Source organism: Dendropsophus ebraccatus, chromosome 4, assembly GCF_027789765.1.
Source record: "Dendropsophus ebraccatus isolate aDenEbr1 chromosome 4, aDenEbr1.pat, whole genome shotgun sequence".
Classification (NCBI taxonomy): Eukaryota; Metazoa; Chordata; class Amphibia; order Anura; family Hylidae; genus Dendropsophus; species Dendropsophus ebraccatus.
This window is the reverse complement of record NC_091457.1, coordinates 78,007,768-78,026,693: the sequence shown is the minus strand read 5'-3', so window position 1 is coordinate 78,026,693 and position 18,926 is coordinate 78,007,768. Positions and strand designations below refer to the sequence as shown.

Below are 18,926 nucleotides of genomic sequence, written 5' to 3'. Positions count from 1 at the left end.
TGGAGAAGTAGTACAGTGTATAGCAGTGCATACAGTTTTACATTGACAGCCATTGATTCAATAGAGTGTCCAGCAGGGGCGCACTATATATAGAAGTCAATGGTACTCATTGAATTCTATATATAGTGCGCCCCCTGCTGGACACTCCATTGGAATTACACCTGATTCGTGATGTCAAGGTATTTCAGAGAATTTGAAGTCTCCATGATCTACTAAATTAAGGGAAATAGCAGTATATGTGCATTTCCCATAATTAATGTACATTAGGAATTTGTCTAACTTTCCATAAGTAAACCAATAACATATTAAAAAATACTTTTGGCCGAAGTTGTTCTTTAAGGGTGCAATGGCCCTTTAAATCTATAGAAGACGTTGTGCACGCATATTAGGAGGTGGTGACACGCCGGGAAGGAAAGCCAGAGACCTGAGCGGGGAGAGGTGCCTGGGGGGCTGAAGGAGCAACAGCACTGAGCCCTGGCATGTGTGCTTTGACAACTACTGCAGAAGAAACGGTAAGAGAGTGGGTACGGGGCACGGGAGGCATGGGACACTGATGCAGCTGTGACAATACCCCCCCCTGCCTGTCGAAATCTTCTTAGCAATTTACATTACAGGACGTTACTGTCAAGCTCCAAGGATTTTTCCTTAGGACCAAAGCCCTCCCAGTCCACCAAAAAGAAGCCTTCATAGCCAGGATTTAAATGGGAAGCATTGATTTGGGTACAAGTGGTGCAGGAGGCCACATAGCCTTTAACATACTCAGCCACCAGTAATATCAGGAGGTTAACTGCATCATTGTTTGTAGCATGTTTGTAAGTCAGATAGAGAGTGTATGAAGCCCTGGCCAAACAGGCATTCTTTTGTGGATTGGGGATAGCTTTCAGCATTGCTCGAGAAGAAAATGGGATTTCAGAGGTCACAAGAATTAAAAATGTTGAGTCTGCTGCCATCTAGAGGCCTTTTCCACATATAACATTATTTCACATGGAACACAATCTTTATGTAGATAGCGCCACAGTAATCAGGAGCGGATCACAAGTGCTTACAATTCAACAATATACTGAAATACACATTCTAATGTAGTAGGGTTATCATACTGACCTTTCAACACAGCCTTCACTGGCAGTGCTATGTCCTAACCTATAAGAGCACATGAATTTTTTTAACCTTTTTATTTGTTTTACAAATCACCATATAAAATCCATACATATATTCCTTATTAAACAATTCAACATAACTCTAAATGTCATGCTCCTTTAACTCACCCCCCTGTTGGCCAAGTGGAGGGGTGGGGCACATCATCTTCTTCTCAAACTACCTGAAATCGTTCACCCAATTACACAGAACGATGGTCGCTACTTATGATCGTTATTGCGGTCGTCTTGTTGTCGCTATTGCGTTCGTCGCTACTGCAAACGATGTCTTATTCCATGCGAACGATTTGTGAATGAGCAACGATAAAAATAGGTCGAGGTCTCATTAAGCAATCAACGATTTCTTGTTCGTAGTTTAATTGTTAGGGATAGAGATCCCAACCTTGTGGGAGGTATTGATTAAATCACTTGTTTTGCCCGCAGGCTAATACCAAACTTGCCCAAAGGTAAAACGTAACTTTTAATTTTTATTCATAAAAACTTTTTAACTTTGTGATTTGTGTATATACAGTGTGATTAAAATGGCTGTGTTCACAAGTTCTGGCTTGTATATATGTATTTGTAGTTATAGTAAATTTATTAAGTACTATAAAAGTGGCTTATCGCAAGGGGTGAGGTTCTTTCACCTCTAACTCCTATTACCTTTTTGTATATACAGTAGCCACTTGTACGCGAAATGATAGTACCAGAAACACGTGGTGTGTGCTCATCAATGGATATTGTATGGCAGAGTCACAAACCGCGATAGGGAGTAGTCCGCTACCGCACTGATAGCCGCACTGCAGCTGCGGTTTATTAACGGCTTGTGCGTTTTCAACTTGCAGATATAGTTTGCAGATATAGTTTGAAATATCGCACTAGTGCTACCATTTACCAGTTTAGTGTGCTCAGCAGGCTACAATGGATTGCAGATTACAGCTGGAATGGTGCACTAATATAGTGTCATCTCGGTAAATGATATCAACACAATGTAGACCCTGCAGGTCAGCAGATAGACGGTCTCACATTCTGTGATATACGGGGGCTCGGTGGCTGATTCCCGCTATCCTCGTACCGCCGCTTAAACTAGTCCGGCCGGACCTAGCCTGTAGCGGTCAGTCACGATAGGAGGACTTCTACCGGGACACTGACACTATGACTGGTATTCTTGCTTAATACTCCAGCATATAACTACACATTGTCTCAATACACCCTGCTAGATGGAACACTAGTCAGATTAAAAGTCCATGCCTTTCCCTAACTAGTTTCGAAGGGGACCCCGACTTTATCAAAGATATTGGCGATGGCGGGCGGGATTCCGGTGTTCTTTTTATACGTTGGGTACCGGAGACTTCGCTGTGGTCAGAGGTAATTAACCTATCCTAGTCCATTTGCGTATCAAGTTCCTCCCCTATGGTGTGTGATTGGTGTATTATGCTTTGATTTGAATATGGAAAATGGCGGGTGAGTATTAGTAAACTCCCCATTGTCCGTTGATTGTTCATTTGCGCATGCTTGTGGACTTAGTTTATTTTAGGGATGCAATATTCTTATGCGCATGATTCTGGACTTCGACTTAGAATATGAAGGAAGCGCTACCACTGCGCATGTCATAGGACTTAGTTTTTCGACGGATAAAGATTTGGAAGTTGTGTCTGTACAGATGTTTAGACTGCATCAGTAAGGGGATAATTTGTCCCGCGCATATTATTTGACTTAGAATGTGACAGGAGCGCTATCGCAGCGCATGTCATGAAATATAGCTTTACAGTGAACCGGGATTTGACAGAAGCGTCTATATGAATGTTTTAGACTGCATACAAAAGGTTCCTATTCATATGCCACAAGGGTAAGCAAAAAATTTTTTCCTAAAAATGCAGTGATAAATTGAAAATAGATGTAATAATTGTGAATTTGGAGGGATATAGCCCGGAGAGGGGGCCACTGGGCGCTGGTATTGCGTGGGGGTGGATGTTTACACGAATCTCCGGGTTTGAATGTGGGAGGATGATACGATAAGGAGTATGTAGTTGGATTTATGGATTCTGACCTTACACTGTATTGTAGATCACTTTTTTTTCTTATGTTTATAGAAACGGAGTAAATGTAAATCCTTCGTTGAGGCCGCTAGGTGATAAGGTTTGTAATCGGTAGATCCATTTGGCCTCGGCTTGGAGCAGTTTGCTGTCTAAATCTCCTTTCCTTGGTCCGAGGCGTATCATTTGGATCCCCCAGAAGGTGAGTCCTTTCGAGTCGCCATTGTGACAATCGTTAATATGTCTGGCTATGCTCGTGTCAGTCTTCGTTCTTATATTACTTAAGTGGGATCCGATGCGGTTTTTAAACTGCTGTATGGTTTTTCCAATATACATTAAACCGCAGGGACATTTGGCTCCATAGACTAATCCTCTTGTCTGACAGTTTATGAATTCCCTTATGTTGTAAGTTTTATTGCCACTAGAACTGGTGTAGGTTTTCGTTTTTGGTAAAAATTTGCAGTAGGTACAGGGGCGTAACTAGAAATGGCTGGGCCCCATAGCAAACTTTTGATTGGGGCCCCAACCCCCTCAATCGACCACTACGCCATAAACACACTCAGCTCTACACAGGTTCTGTACACCATATAAATTACAGTACAGTTATATTAAGTGACTCACAGGGGACGTCTTCTCTGATCGGAGTTCTTTCCTTTTCATCTTCTCCATCCATCCTGGGCTATTATGAGAACTTCTCCGAGCCACGAATCCACAGAATCTGCCAGACAGACATATTAGACTCCTCACTCTGGCACCATCCTCATCTCTATACACACTGCACATCTGTACTGTCCCCTTTACACCCTCATTTAGTGGGTAGCCCTGACTCTATGTGACCCCCTAATAATATATGCCCCCCTCTGTGTATTCCCTCTCCCCCTATGTTGCCCCCCCCAAATAGATGGCCCCTCTACCCCCATGTTGCCCTCCTTATAGATGGCCCCCTCTCCCCCCACCCTCCCTTATAGATGGCCTCCTCTCCCCCTCCATATAGATGGCCTCCTCTACCCCCTCCCTTATAGATGGCCTCCTCTCCCCCCTCCTTATAGATGGCCCCCTTTCCCCCCACCCTCCCTTATGGATGGTCCCCTCTCCCCCCACCCTCCCTTATAGATGGCCCCCTCTCCCCCCACCCTCCCTTATAGATGACCCCCTCTCCCCCCACCCTCCCTTATAGATGGCCCCCTCTCCCCCCACCCTCCCTTATAGATGGCCCCCTCTCCCCCCACCCTCCCTTATAGATGGCCCCCTTCCCCCTCCCTTATAGATGGTCCCCTTCCCCCCTCCCTCATAGATGGTCCCCTTCCCCCCTCCCTCATAGATGCCCCCTCTTTCATCCCTACCCTCATAGATGCCACCTTTCCCCCTACCCTCATAGATGCCCCCCTCCTTCCCCCCACCCTCATAGATGCCCCCTCTTTCCCCCCCCTCATAGATGCCCCCTCTTTCCCCCCCCACCCTCATAGATGGCCCCCTCCTTCCCCCCACCCTCATAGATGCCCCCTCTTTCCCCCCCCCCACCCTCATAGATGGCCCCCTCTTTCCCCCCCCCACCCTCATAGATGGCCCCCTCCTTCCCCCCACCCTCATAGATGGCCCCCTCCTTCCCCCCACCCTCATAGATGGCCCCCTCTTTCCCCCCACCCTCATAGATGCCCCCCTCTTTCCCCCCACCCTCATAGATGGCCCCCTCCTTCCCCCCACCCTCATAGATGGCCCCCTCTTTCCCCCCACCCTCATAGATGCCCCCCTCTTTCCCCCCACCCTCATAGATGCCCCCCTCTTTCCCCCCACCCTGCAGGCTGATAAAAAAACAAAACTTAACTCACCTGACAACACGCTCCCACGTCGATCCTCACTCCTTCGATCTGTCCCCGGCTGCTGCGCGGCTGCCGGGGGTGTCGCGTCTTATCCCCGGCAGCGCTCGCATCCCAGAGCTCCCTGCGCGCCGGAACCGCGGGCCCCCCTTTGTGGCCACTGCCTGGACCCCAAACAGCTGTAGCACCCGGGAGGCCTGCTCGGCCGCCGGGTGCTACAGGCTATGAGCTCCGGGGGCCCGCGCCACGGGCCCCCGATACGGCGGGGCCCCGTAGCGGCCGCTACGGCGGTAGTTCCGCCAGTGAGTAGGTACATGTTCCACATGGGTATGATCCTACTATATTGGACTTAAGCCATGTGCTGGTCGATGTTGTTGTATCTGTTGTGGAAAAATTACTGTGGACTAAATGGTCCCGAAGATTTTTCCCTCGTCTGTAAGTGATGCTGGGTGTATTCGACAGGACGTCCTTGAGGTCGGGGTCTGCTTGAAGTATAGGCCAATATTGTTTTATGGTTTTTCTGATTTTGAAATGGGCTACGTCAAAAGTTCCAATACAGCGGATGATTTGGTAGGTCGCTGGTGTCAAGGTGGTATTTCTGTACAGTAGGGTATTCCTGTCAGTATGTCGGGCTTTGTAAAAGGCACGATGTAACACTTTCTTGGGATAGCCTTTATTAATAAATCTCTGGTATAGAACGCTGCATTCTTCAAGAAAGGAGGCTTCGGTGGAGCAGTTTCTTCTGGCTCTTAAATACTGTCCCACCGGAATACCACGTTTAAGGGGGGCCGGGTGATAGCTTCCCCATTGTAGAAAGCTGTTTGTGGCAGTGGGTTTTCGAAATATCTTGGTGGTAAGATCTCCATTGGATTCAATAGTGATGGTAAGGTCGAGGAAATTGATACTTTGGACATGAATTTCGCTTGTGAGAACTAAGCCGATTTCGTTATCATTCAAATGGTTGACAAATTGGTTGAAAAGAGCTACATCTCCATCCCAGATGAGTAGGACATCATCGATGTAGCGCCCCCAAAAAAGTACGTGATCTTTAAAATTTTTTGTGTTTTCTGTGAATACCAAGCCCGGCGCAACTGAGAGATCGCAGCTAATGGGCTTACAAGCAACGCCGCAACTGAAGGATAATAAACCACAGATTATGAATTTATCCAAAACCTGTCTATCCGAAACAGAGATCCAACTACTTGAAAGGGGACTATCATTTACCCCTATTCCTCCATTCGACGAGTTCAATTGGATCAAGGATATCCACCTTTTTGCGAGAAAATTGGCGCTGCATAAATTTTACAAGCATAGACAGTCTAATCCAGCGTAACTTTCCCAAAAAGAAAGAGAAGCTATTGAAACCCTCTTCGACTTGCAAACTGAAAATGAGACTGGGATTAGGCCATTCACAGCACCTGCCACCAACTTAAGACCAAAATCTGTTTTCACACCGTAACTTGTCACATTTCACAATATTGATAAGTTTGTCAATCTAGTTTGTAATGACATAAAAAAGATTGACTGTAAAATCACGAAACACAACACTAACTTTAGCCACCAAGAAAATCAAGCCCTCCACCAACTGGCAAAAAATCTTGACATAGAGATTAAACCATCGGACAAAGGGGGTAATCTTGTAATCATGGATAAAGAAGATTATAGGCAAATGTGCCTAAGATTATTGATGGACGAAGAAACATACGAAATCCTAAAGGTTGACCCCACTAGACCTTTCTCTACCGAACTGAAAACAATACTCACGGAAGCAAAGAATAGTAACCTTTTGACTGACCTAGAATTTAAAGCCATTTATAATCCCACCCCTACTTTGGCAACCTTCTATGCACTTCCTAAAGTCCACAAACAGAGAACACCAATACCAGGACGTCCCATAGTTTCAGGAAATAATAATTTGACTGAAGGGATCAGTAAATACGTCGATAACGTTATCTCCCCATTCGTAGAAACATTACCATCATTCATTAAAGATACGACAGCCACAGTCAAAAAACTTCAGGAATTATCATTTACCTCAGGAGTCTTTCTGGCCAGTCTTGATGTAGAAACGTTATATACAAGTATCAAAGACGAGCATGGGTTACACGCCGTCGACACCTATCTATCCACAAGAGGTAATTCCTATATACCACATAGTCAGTTTGTACTCAAGCTATTACAGTTCCTCCTAACGCATAATTTTTTTGTATTTGACAAAAAATTCTTCTTACAGAAGAGAGGGACTGCTATGGGCACGAGCTGCGCACCCACGTACGCCAACCTGTATTTAGGTTGGTGGGAATCCACCATGGTATTCACAGAAAACACAAAAAAATTTACAGATCACGTACTTTTTTGGGGGCGCTACATCGATGATGTCCTACTCATCTGAGATGGAGATGTAGCGCTTTTCAACCAATTTGTCAACCATTTGAATGATAACGAAATCGGCTTAGTTCTCACAAGCGAAATTCATGTCCAAAGTATCAATTTCCTCGACCTTACCATCACTATTGAATCCAATGGAGATCTTACCACCAAGATATTTCGAAAACCCACTGCCACAAACAGCTTTCTACAATGGGGAAGCTATCACCCGGCCCCCCTTAAACGTGGTATTCCGGTGAGACAGTATTTAAGAGCCAGAAGAAACTGCTCCACCGAAGCCTCCTTTCTTGAAGAATGCAGCGTTCTATACCAGAGATTTATTAATAAAGGCTATCCCAAGAAAGTGTTACATCGTGCCTTTTACAAAGCCCGACATACTGACAGGAATACCCTACTGTACAGAAATACCACCTTGACACCAGCGACCTACCAAATCATCCGCTGTATTGGAACTTTTGACGTAGCCCATTTCAAAATCAGAGAACCCATAAAACAATATTGGCCTATACTTCAAGCAGACCCCGACCTCAAGGACGTCCTGTCGAATACACCCAGCATCACTTACAGACGAGGGAAAAATCTTCGGGACCATTTAGTCCACAGTTATTTTTCTACAACAGATACAACAACATCGACCAGCACATGGCTTAAGTCCAATATAGTAGGATCATACCCATGTGGAACATGTACCTACTGCAAATTTTTACCAAAAACCAAAACCTACACCAGTTCTAGTGGCAATAAAACTTACAACATAAGGGAATTCATAAACTGCCAGACAAGAGGATTAGTCTATGGAGCCAAATGTCCCTGCGGTTTAATGTATATTGGAAAAACCATACAGCAGTTTAAAAACCGCATCGGATCCCACTTAAGTAATATAAGAACGAAGACTGACACGAGCATAGCCAGACATATTAACGATTGTCACAATGGCGACTCGAAAGGACTCACCTTCTGGGGGATCCAAATGATACGCCTCGGACCAAGGAAAGGAGATTTAGACAGCAAACTGCTCCAAGCCGAGGCCAAATGGATCTACCGATTACAAACCTTATCACCTAGCGGCCTCAACGAAGGATTTACATTTACTCCGTTTCTATAAACATAAGAAAAAGAAGTGATCTACAATACAGTGTAAGGTCAGAATCCATAAATCCAACTACGTACTCCTTATCGTATCATCCTCCCACATTCAAACCCGGAGATTCGTGTAAACATCCACCCCCGCGCAATACCAGCGCCCAGTGGCTCCCTCTCCGGGCTATATCCCTCCAAATTCACAATTATTACATCTATTTTCAATTTATGACTGCATTTTTAGGAAAAAAATTTTTGCTTACCCTTGTGGCATATGAATAGGAATCTTTTGTATGCAGTCTAAAACATTCATATAGACGCATCTTCCAAATCCCGGTTCACTGTAAAGCTATATTTCATGACATGCGCTGCGATAGCGCTCCTGTCACATTCTAAGTCAAATAATATGCGCGGGACAAATTATCCCCTTACTGATGCAGTCTAAACATCTGTACATACGCAACTTCCAAATCTTTATCCGTAGAAAAACTAAGTCCTATGACATGCGCAGTGGTAGCGCTTCCTTCATATTCTAAACTAGTTAGGGAAAGGCATGGACTTTTAATCTGACTAGTGTTCCATCTAGCAGGGTGTATTGAGACAATGTTTAGTTATATGCGGGAGTATTAAGCAAGAATACCAGTCATAGTGTCAGTGTCCCGGTAGAAGTCCTCCTATCGTGACTGACCGCTACAGGCTAGGTCCGGCCGGACTAGTTTAAGCGGCGGTACGAGGATAGCGGGAATCGGCCACCGAGCCCCCGTATATCACAGAATGTGAGACCGTCTATCTGCTGACCTGCAGGGTCTACATTGTGTTGATATCATTTACCGAGATGACACTATATTAGTGCACCATTCCAGCTGTAATCTGCAATCCATTGTAGCCTGCTGAGCACACTAAACTGGTAAATGGTAGCACTAGTGCGATATTTCAAACTATATCTGCAAACTATATCTGCAAGTTGAAAACGCACAAGCCGTTAATAAACCGCAGCTGCAGTGCGGCTATCAGTGCGGTAGCAGACTACTCCCTATCGCGGTTTGTGACTCTGCCATACAATATCCATTGATGAGCACACACCACGTGTTTCTGGTACTATCATTTCGCGTACAAGTGGCTACTGTATATACAAAAAGGTAATAGGAGTTAGAGGTGAAAGAACCTCACCCCTTGCGATAAGCCACTTTTATAGTACTTAATAAATTTACTATAACTACAAATACATATATACAACCCAGAATTTGTGAACACAGCCATTTTAATCACACTGTATATACACAAATCACAAAGTTAAAAAAATTTTATGATTAAAAATTAAAAGTTACGTTTTACCTTTGGGCAAGTTTGGTATTAGCCTGCGGGCAAAACAAGTGGCGTAGTTTAATTGTTAACTGCTATTCAACCGAACAATTATCGCTTAGTTCCAAACGATTTAACGATTGTACGAACAATAATCGTCCCGAGGAATAGGGCCCTTAACCATGACCCATACTCCTTTCTCCAGCTTCCCAGATTCAAGCAAGCCAAAGATATCTCCTCTTTCCTCCTCCACTCTTTTGCCCAATGCCTTAACCCTTTCCCGCAAGAGGACATAACTGTACGTCCTCGCATGGGTGGGGTCCCCGCGTGACGACCCCACTCTGAACCGCCGCAGTCTTGGGTGCCGGGACTGGCTTCAGCAGCCGGAAGCAATCGAGTGCAGCATAGATCTATATGAGAGAGCAGAGTACTCAGACTAGAAGTCCCCCAGGGGGGCCTCTAGTATAAGTGTAAAAGTTAAAAATAAAGTGTTATTATTAATAAAAAGCCCCCTCCCCTAATAAAAGTGTGAATCACCCCCCTTTTCCTATTTTATAAATAAAAATAAATAAATTAACATGTTTGGTATCGCCGCGTGCGTAATCGACCAAAATATTAATTTATCATATTCCTGATCTCGTACAGTAAACGGCGTAAGCGCAAAAAAATCCCAAAGTGCAAAATTGCACATTTTTGGTCGCATCAAATCCCAAAAAATTGTAATAAAAAGCGATCAAAAAGTCGCATATGCGCAATCAAGGTATCGATAGAAAGAACACATCATGGCATGAAAAATGACACCTGACACAGAACCATAGACCAAAGGATAAAAGCGCTGTAAGCCTGGGAATGGAGCGATTTTAAGGAACATATATTTGTTAACAATGGTTTGAATTTTTTACAGATACAATAAAAGTTATACATGTTACATATCGTTGTAATCGTAACGACTTGAGGAACATATATAACAGTTTTCCATAGGACACACGGCGTAAAAACGAAGCCCCCCAAAGAAAAAGAATTGTGGTTTTTTTTCAATTTCACCATGCATTGTTAGGAACCGGACAGCAGGACAAGACAAACAGTGAGCCCTAAGCTCAGCCCCGCCCACTGTCCTCTACCTTTTTGCCACAATCCGCCCTAAAATGGCGGCGAGCAACTGGGCGGCAGTCCCTGCGCTGGCTAGGTGGGACACAAGGACAAGACAGACAGACAAAACACAATAAAGAATGGTCAGGAATCCAGGTCACAACAGTCTGGCAGCGCAGTACAAAAACACAATTCAAGAAGCAAGGTCTATAAACAGGCAATATGGTCAGGGCAGGCAGCTAGCAGGGCTGGTCAGAAATACAAAGCAGAAGAGTCAGAAAAAACAGAGCAAGAGACCCAGAACCAGGCAGAGACAAGCTCAATATCCGGCAATGAGAGCACAGACTGGGTTTGTATATATAGGAGGCCAGGATTCTGGTCCAGAACGTAATTGGACCATCCCCCTGATCTCCAAGCACAGACACCTGAGAACAAGACAGATCCACTGGCAGGATGACCTGTCAGTCACAGCAGAACCCAAACACAGATTAACCATGACATGGCCAGACAGAATTCAGCAGGTGAAGTCGGGTGTGTCTCCCAACAAAGGTGAGCATATAAACCAGTGTTCACACACTGCAAACAAAACACAGAAACAGGATACAAGAAAATCAGTGCCTTCTCGGCCGAACAGCACGAGCCGAGGGGCGCATAATGCTCTGCAGAGATACCATCCTGACAGTACCCCCCCTTTTACGAGGGGCCTCAGGACCCTCACAGGACTCAACTTCACTTAGAAGATTGCCATCTGACTCCCATTCATCAGAAGAAGAGTCCATGGCATGGAGAACAGGCTTACTGACAGGACGAGCAGAAGAACATGATAAATTGGCATCAGATACAGGCAAATCAGTTACAGTAGAACTAGCAATGTTTATTTCGCCGGAGGGTACCTGTGCGCCCAAATGACCTTCCTGGGAGTCACCTGAACGCCGATGATCTGGGTGCAGGTTTTCTTGCCGCTTGGGACGCTTGTGGCAGAAACTGATGAAGTGGCTACTGTCACCACAGTAATAACACAGACCGTTGTCTCTCCGGTGTTCTCGCCTGGTCCTGGCGTCCAATAGTCCCAGCTGCATGGGCTCGTCCTCATGTATATCAGGGATAACAACAGAGTGTTTGACAGAGCAGGGGACAGAGGTCTTAGAAGGGTCAGAGCCTACTTTCTCCCTATGTCTGTCACGGAGCCTGCGGTCTATACGAATAGCCAAATTCATGGCCTGCTTTAGGGTGGAAGGATCTGGGTGTCCTGTCCAGGCATCCTTAATGCCATCAGACAACCCCTGCTTAAATTTGCATCTAAGCGCAGGATCGTTCCATCCGGATGGAACGCACCACTGGCGGAACTCTGCACAATACTCCTCCACCGGTCGCTTGCCCTGTCTCAAAACTGTCAACTGCCTCTCAGCTGCTGCTGCCCTGTCAGGGTCATCATACAGTAATTCCAATGCGGAGAAAAACTGATCCACAGAAGACAATTCAGTGGCATCTGGAGGCAAAGAAAAGGCCCACTCCTGCGGAGGTCCTTGTAAGAGTGACATTATAATGCCCACTCTCTGGCTCTCATCCCCAGAGGACCGGGGACAAAGTCTGAAAAACAACTTACATCCCTCTCTGAAGATTCGAAAGGCCCTTCTCTCACCCTTGAACCTATCAGGAAGCTGCACTGGAGGTTCTGGGGGAACAGCAGCAGATAGCATGGCATTTTGGCCCAGGAAAGACTCTACCTGCTGCACCCGTTGCGCAAGGTCCAGAACAAGCTGGTTGAGACTTTGCATTTGCTCAACCAGAGCTTTCATGGGGTCCATAGCAAGGTGGAGAGAGAGAAGAGAAAGAAAAAAAAAGTAAGGCCGGATATTCTGTTAGGAACCGGACAGCAGGACAAGACAAACAGTGAGCCCTAAGCTCAGCCCCGCCCACTGTCCTCTACCTATTTGCCACAATCCGCCCTAAAATGGCGGCGAGCAACTGGGCGGCAGTCCCTGCGCTGGCTAGGTGGGACACAAGGACAAGACAGACAGACAAAACACAATAAAGAATGGTCAGGAATCCAGGTCACAACAGTCTGGCAGCGCAGTACAAAAACACAATCCAAGAAGCAAGGTCTATAAACAGGCAATATGGTCAGGGCAGGCAGCTAGCAGGGCTGGTCAGAAATACAAAGCAGAAGAGTCAGAAAAAACAGAGCAAGAGACCCAGAACCAGGCAGAGACAAGCTCAATATCCGGCAATGAGAGCACAGACTGGGTTTGTATATATAGGAGGCCAGGATTCTGGTCCAGAACGTAATTGGACCATCCCCCTGATCTCCAAGCACAGACACCTGAGAACAAGACAGATCCACTGGCAGGATGACCTGTCAGTCACAGCAGAACCCAAACACAGATTAACCATGACATGGCCAGACAGAATTCAGCAGGTGAAGTCGGGTGTGTCTCCCAACAAAGGTGAGCATATAAACCAGTGTTCACACACTGCAAACAAAACACAGAAACAGGATACAAGAAAATCAGTGCCTTCTCGGCCGAACAGCACGAGCCGAGGGGCGCATAATGCTCTGCAGAGATACCATCCTGACATGCATATAATTTTTAATTAAGCAAAAATTCAGCCTGTCATTGCAAAGTACAATTAGTGACGCAAAAAATAAGGGCTCTTGTGGGTCTGTAGGTGTAAAAATGCAACTGCTATGGTCTTTTAAGCACAAGGAGGAAAAAACGAAAGGGCCAAAAATGAAAATTAGCCTGGTCCTGAAGGGGTTAAAGGGAACCAATCAGCACAATTGTGCTGATATGGTTCCCAGCAGCACAGTGTAGATCTACTGTGCAACTTGCGGAGCATACCAGCCACAGTTGCAGTAGTAGCTTTACAAAGGAAAAAAGAGGTGTTTTATTACGCCATGCAAGGCCAGGAGAGGGGCAGTTTGTGACTAGTCACAGCTCTCCGTAAAGCTGCTGCTGCTGCAGCCGTGGCTGGTATGGTCAGGGAGCTGCACAGTAGATCTAGACTGTGCTGCTGGAAACACGACAGCATGTTAATCAGTGTTGCTTCCTAAGTGGACAGTTTGATTTCACAGGGAGTTTGATCCCCTGGGAATTATATTGTGTTGTTTAAGTGTTCCCTTTAATTTTTTTGATCAGTGTATTTTGATCATTAAAGTCTCCAATCTTCCTGGATTCCTAAATGCCCAGATAAGTGAAACTGCTCCCCACCTCTAGAGTCCGTAAGGGTGGAAATGACAAAGAATAATTCTGATCCATGGCATTAAGGTCAACTTGGCCCAGTTTGTTTTTACGCCTGAGTACATACCCATTACCACCATTGGGTTTTTCACATATAGCAGCAAGTTGTCCACTTGTCCAATTTTATCCTGTCCCCTTCACCCCTCGCTTAAAGGCCTCAATATCTGGATCAGCTCTAATCATTATGGCTAGGGGTTCTATCCCAAAAGCGAAGAGTGGAGGGGAGAGGGAACAACCTTTGCTTAGCCCAAATAATTCTGATTGTTTTCTGTTTACCATCACCAAGGCCCTCACATTTGTATAAAGCAGTTGAACCATGTCTATAAATCCCTCTCAAATACCAAAACATCTTAACACTTCCCAAAGATATTTACACTCCACCCTGTGGAAGGCATAATGGTGTCCAAGGGTAGGATGGAGTGGGAACCAATTTCCTTTACCATTTGTATATTAAAGGAGAAGTCCGGCAGCCACAGCCCGCACAGCTCTGGGAGTCGGGTTGTGACATCACCATTTTATCTAGGAAGTAAAGCCTTGATGCAGTAGTAAGTGCAGTGGAAAAAGCACTTTATGTGTATTTCCCGTAATAAGTGTATATTGGTGATTTGTGTAACTTTTTGGGAGCAATACAATACTAAAATAAAAATGTTCACTTTTCTTTTAACAAACAATCTTCTACTGCTGAACTTTGCCATTCTTCGTGGTATGAAACCACCCTGGATGCCCTATACCAAGTCTCCTATTATTTTCCCCAGATGCATGACGAGCACTTATTTGATCATTTGATATATTTGTAGATGCCAATATGATTCTACTAAAGTCCTATCCTTTCCTGGCTTATGCTGCGTTTACACGTAACGATTATTGGCCCGATCGTACGATTAGCGATGTCGGATTTATGATTTTTTTTTTTATAACGATCAGCGTTTAGATGGTACGATATATCGTACGAATATTCGCACTGCGATCGTTTTGTGATCGTTTAAGCCTATCTCACGATTTGCGAATTCTTTGCGTACGATGAACGACAATTTGATGACCTGATGAAAGATCAAAATGTACGATTTATCGTGCGTTGTTCGATCTTTCGCTGCGTTTACACCTACGATTATCGTTCGAATTCGACCGTTATCGCACAAATTCGCACGATAATCGTTACGTGTAAACGCAGCTTGAGGCAACAATATTATTGTTGCCTCCTCCATGGACTCCGGGAGTTTTTTTTCTCGCTGTTACCTCACAAAGAGCCTAATATAAATAAATTAGTACCTCTCTGTAAACCCTATAAATTTCATATAGAAGGCCATCCCTCCCTTGCACTGCAGAATCTGTTGGCACTATACAAATAAATATTATCATTATTATTATTATTATTATTATCCCTCCGTGGGGCCAAGTTAATGCATCTACTTGACTTACAACTTTCCCATCTCTCCTCTTGTTTGCCCGTATATCTCTTTTTTTCCAGCTGGCTTTTAATTAGGGTCATTAGTCCTCCATTTGGCTTCCCTGATCCTCCCCCCCCCCTCCCCCCAAAATGCTAACTGGTTATGTGTTTTTCTAATAAATACACCTTCAGTGCAGTCCTGACCTTCTCTAAGTCTGCTTTCTACCTGGTGTCTGCTAATATTCTTCCTCTAACCCTCAACCATAGTTGTTAGTTCAATCTCCTTTTTACAAAACCCCTTCTTAAAGGGGTTATCCAGCGCTACGAAAACATGGCCACTTTTCCCCCTCTCTTGTCTCCAGATTGGGTGGGTTATCAAACTCAGTTCCACTGAAGGAAATGGAGCTTAATTGCAAACCACACCTAAACTGGAGACAAGAGAGGGGGATAAGTGGCCATGTTTTTTTAGCGCTGGATAACCCCTTTAATTCGACTTATAGCCCCATATTTGCCTCTAATACAAAGTCTTAATTGTGTCCCAGACAATATGTAGTGTCCTGATTAATATCCCAAATCTTTTTAATCTTTTTTTTCTTCTATTTTTATCTTGAATCATTTTTATCCACTGTGCATTTATACTTATTGTGAGTGCTCCATTCCCTTCCTGTGAGTAATTCAACTAAAATAGGTGCATGATCTGATAAACATCTATGTGGTGATGCCCAGCTGGGAGAAGCGACCGGTCATTTGCCAGATGGTGAAGTGTGACTCCACTGCAGTAGTGCTTGGTCGGGGAATAGCTCAGCTAGGTGTTATGCTGTTGTGAGGCCAGTGCCGGTTGGGCACACAGTTATGATGGCACACCTGCTTTTAGTTTGGTGAGGCTGGCTAAACCCTTTCCCCTGTGGTCAGTAACCTGCCGGGGTCCCTTGGGTGCTTATCACGGTGGTCCGGAGTAGAGTCGTGACTCGTGACCCACCCGGACTATCGGTACCGCCACCCACAGAAAGGGGAGTCGACCCAAGGAAGATGCAATGACTGTGTAGGTGCTTGGACAAGAATCACAGAGTCCCATTACAATAAATAAACTCTTCTTTACTGCAGGAATACTTGATACAGTGATACACAATAGGCTTTTGGCTTGATAAGATACCTTGGACTTTAGTAACCAGATCTGTGCTGAAAGTGTGAAAGAGGGTACAGTCGTACTGACTGAGTTGCGTGCTGAGAGGTAGAAGAAGTTCAGAGAAGTAGAGAGGAGGATGTCGAGAGAGTCCCAACCTAAAGTAGTTCTGTGCTCTGCCGGAACTTGGGAAGTAGAATAGATAGAAATACTTAAAAGTAGAAAGAATACTTGTGCCCATGTTTTGACTTGGTCTTTGCACCACCTATTGCCCACCAGTGTCGGGCCACCCATCCTAGAGGGTGACAAAAGCCCCAGAACTCATTACCTGGGAAGAGCAGAGTGGCCAAGGTTTCCTGGTGACACCCGCGCTGCGAGATAGAGTACGTAGGATTCTAGCAACTTTGCTCTATCTGGATCAGTTCCTATTTCTTCAGGATACTGTCCTGCATTTTTAGACTGGTTCTTGATGTGGGCTGGGATGATCCCTGACTTGTCCTCTCTGTGTGCATTCAGCACTGCATAGTGTAAAGAAGGGCTGCTTTCAATAAGAGAGCTCTTGCTTCCCATGTGCGTCTGTTCACTATCACACCTCAGACTACACCGAACACACTGACTAGTTGTGTGTAGCCTCTTCCTCTCCCCATGTGACACCTTCCTACAGCATATGTAACATGTGCTGTCAGTGGGTGAGAAGAGAGTGCAAGAAAAAGAGGGGGATAGAGATAGGTAGAAAAGAGAAAGAGCTCTCATTGTTGCACAGACCACAGAGACAATAACCCTTTAACTGCTACAGCGGTGCAAGACTTAGGCATACAGTACATATACTAGTGACATCTAGTGGTAAAACATAAGTTATACTTTACCACCACTAATACTTTGAAGTACAGGCTTTTGCAAGGGGTGTAAAGACAAGGAACACCCGTGGTGGGACACCACATCTGTTTGAATATTTAATACTCCTAATGAGAGCCATAAGATCATTACCTAGATCTATCGACAGGGTTTTAGCTGTCTTGTTCCAGCAAGAATATACTTTTGTGTAAGTTTTTCTCCCTCCTGAAGTATCTTAACCCAATTACACTAACAGAAGTGGTAACAGCGATTTACAAACCTCCAGGTTAAAGTCCTCCAGTCTCATTCTGTCTCCTATTATAAGTGTAGGACAGTCTGCCTTACTTTGACTAAAGCAGAGTATAGTTTCCAAAATCAGTGACAGTAAAACTGGGGAGGAATGTAAATAAATGCCAGTATGCAAATCATATTATTTACCTCACAGTGTAAGGGTATGTTCCCACACAGTATTTTTCCTTGATTGGCTACTATGGGGGAAGAGTGGAGCAGTTGCCCACAGTAACCAATCAGATAGTGTCTTTCATTTTTAAATAGGCCTATAAAAAAAATTAAAGCTAGAAACTGCCATACTTTTCTTCTACACAAATTTGGATAACTCACCCCTATGTGAAACTAATGCACTAATGCATAAAACAGGAGTTCCCTGTAGCTATATTGCCAATTCACAACAGGTCCCATTCCTAATGAAGCCAAACAATCCACTACAATGCACACATCTGAAATCCCAACAACGTTATGACCCCTCCAAGGCTTGGAGACACCATTTCCCTTTCTGCACAGATCAGAAGTGATCAGCATGGCTATCTATGGCTATTTCATAGAAGTCCGACCATACTGTTCAGGAATATAGGGTGCAGTGACCTACTATGGCAAATACACCACATCTACACATGGTTGGAGCATTTGTGCTTCTCCTTATGCACTAATTGGAAAAGAAATTTTAAAAAAATGTACAGAATGTGCCTAGAGCATGATACAAGTCTCAGTTCGCTGCTCTATGTCATCACCTTCAGGCTACAGGCAGGGTGACGAGATTACAGAAGTCAAAAACACTTCCTACCTCCAAGTCCTCTCCACCTGAGACAATTTGATACCATTGTGTCCAGCCTGCACAATCCTCTTTGAGCAACACTAATCTCACCACTGTCGTTATAGTTTACTACAATGTATCAGTGCTGGTAAAATGTGTCTATCTGGAGTTCAGGCTGCTGATATCACAGAGGATTGTGTATTTCTTATACAACTGTCGCAAACCCTCAGCTTTGAGAAGTTATATGATGTCCAGTACAGTAATACTGAAAGTGATACTGTCACCTGTGTCTAGACGGGCGACTTTTGCTGGTGGCATGGTGGCTGCTGCACATTGCAAAGTTTTGTTTATGTGTCTTTTTTTTTGCTAATTTCACACATGGGAGGTTTTGGGGTCCTCCCTTTATATTTTCCATCCCATTTAAATCCACTTCTTGCTTTTGCA

At 44.7% G+C, this 18,926-nt stretch overlaps 1 protein-coding gene across 1 annotated transcript in view; it reads left to right on the top strand.

Moving 5' to 3' along the window:
- The first annotated feature begins 429 nt into the window (after positions 1 to 429).
- Positions 430 to 18,926, top strand: part of LOC138789740 (blastomere cadherin-like) — a 31,492-nt gene continuing 12,995 nt past the window's right edge. The window contains exon 1 of the mRNA XM_069968531.1: positions 430 to 512. Coding sequence (XP_069824632.1) covers positions 480 to 512 — 33 coding nt within the window. The 5' untranslated portion in view covers positions 430 to 479. The remainder of the gene's footprint in view (positions 513 to 18,926) is intronic.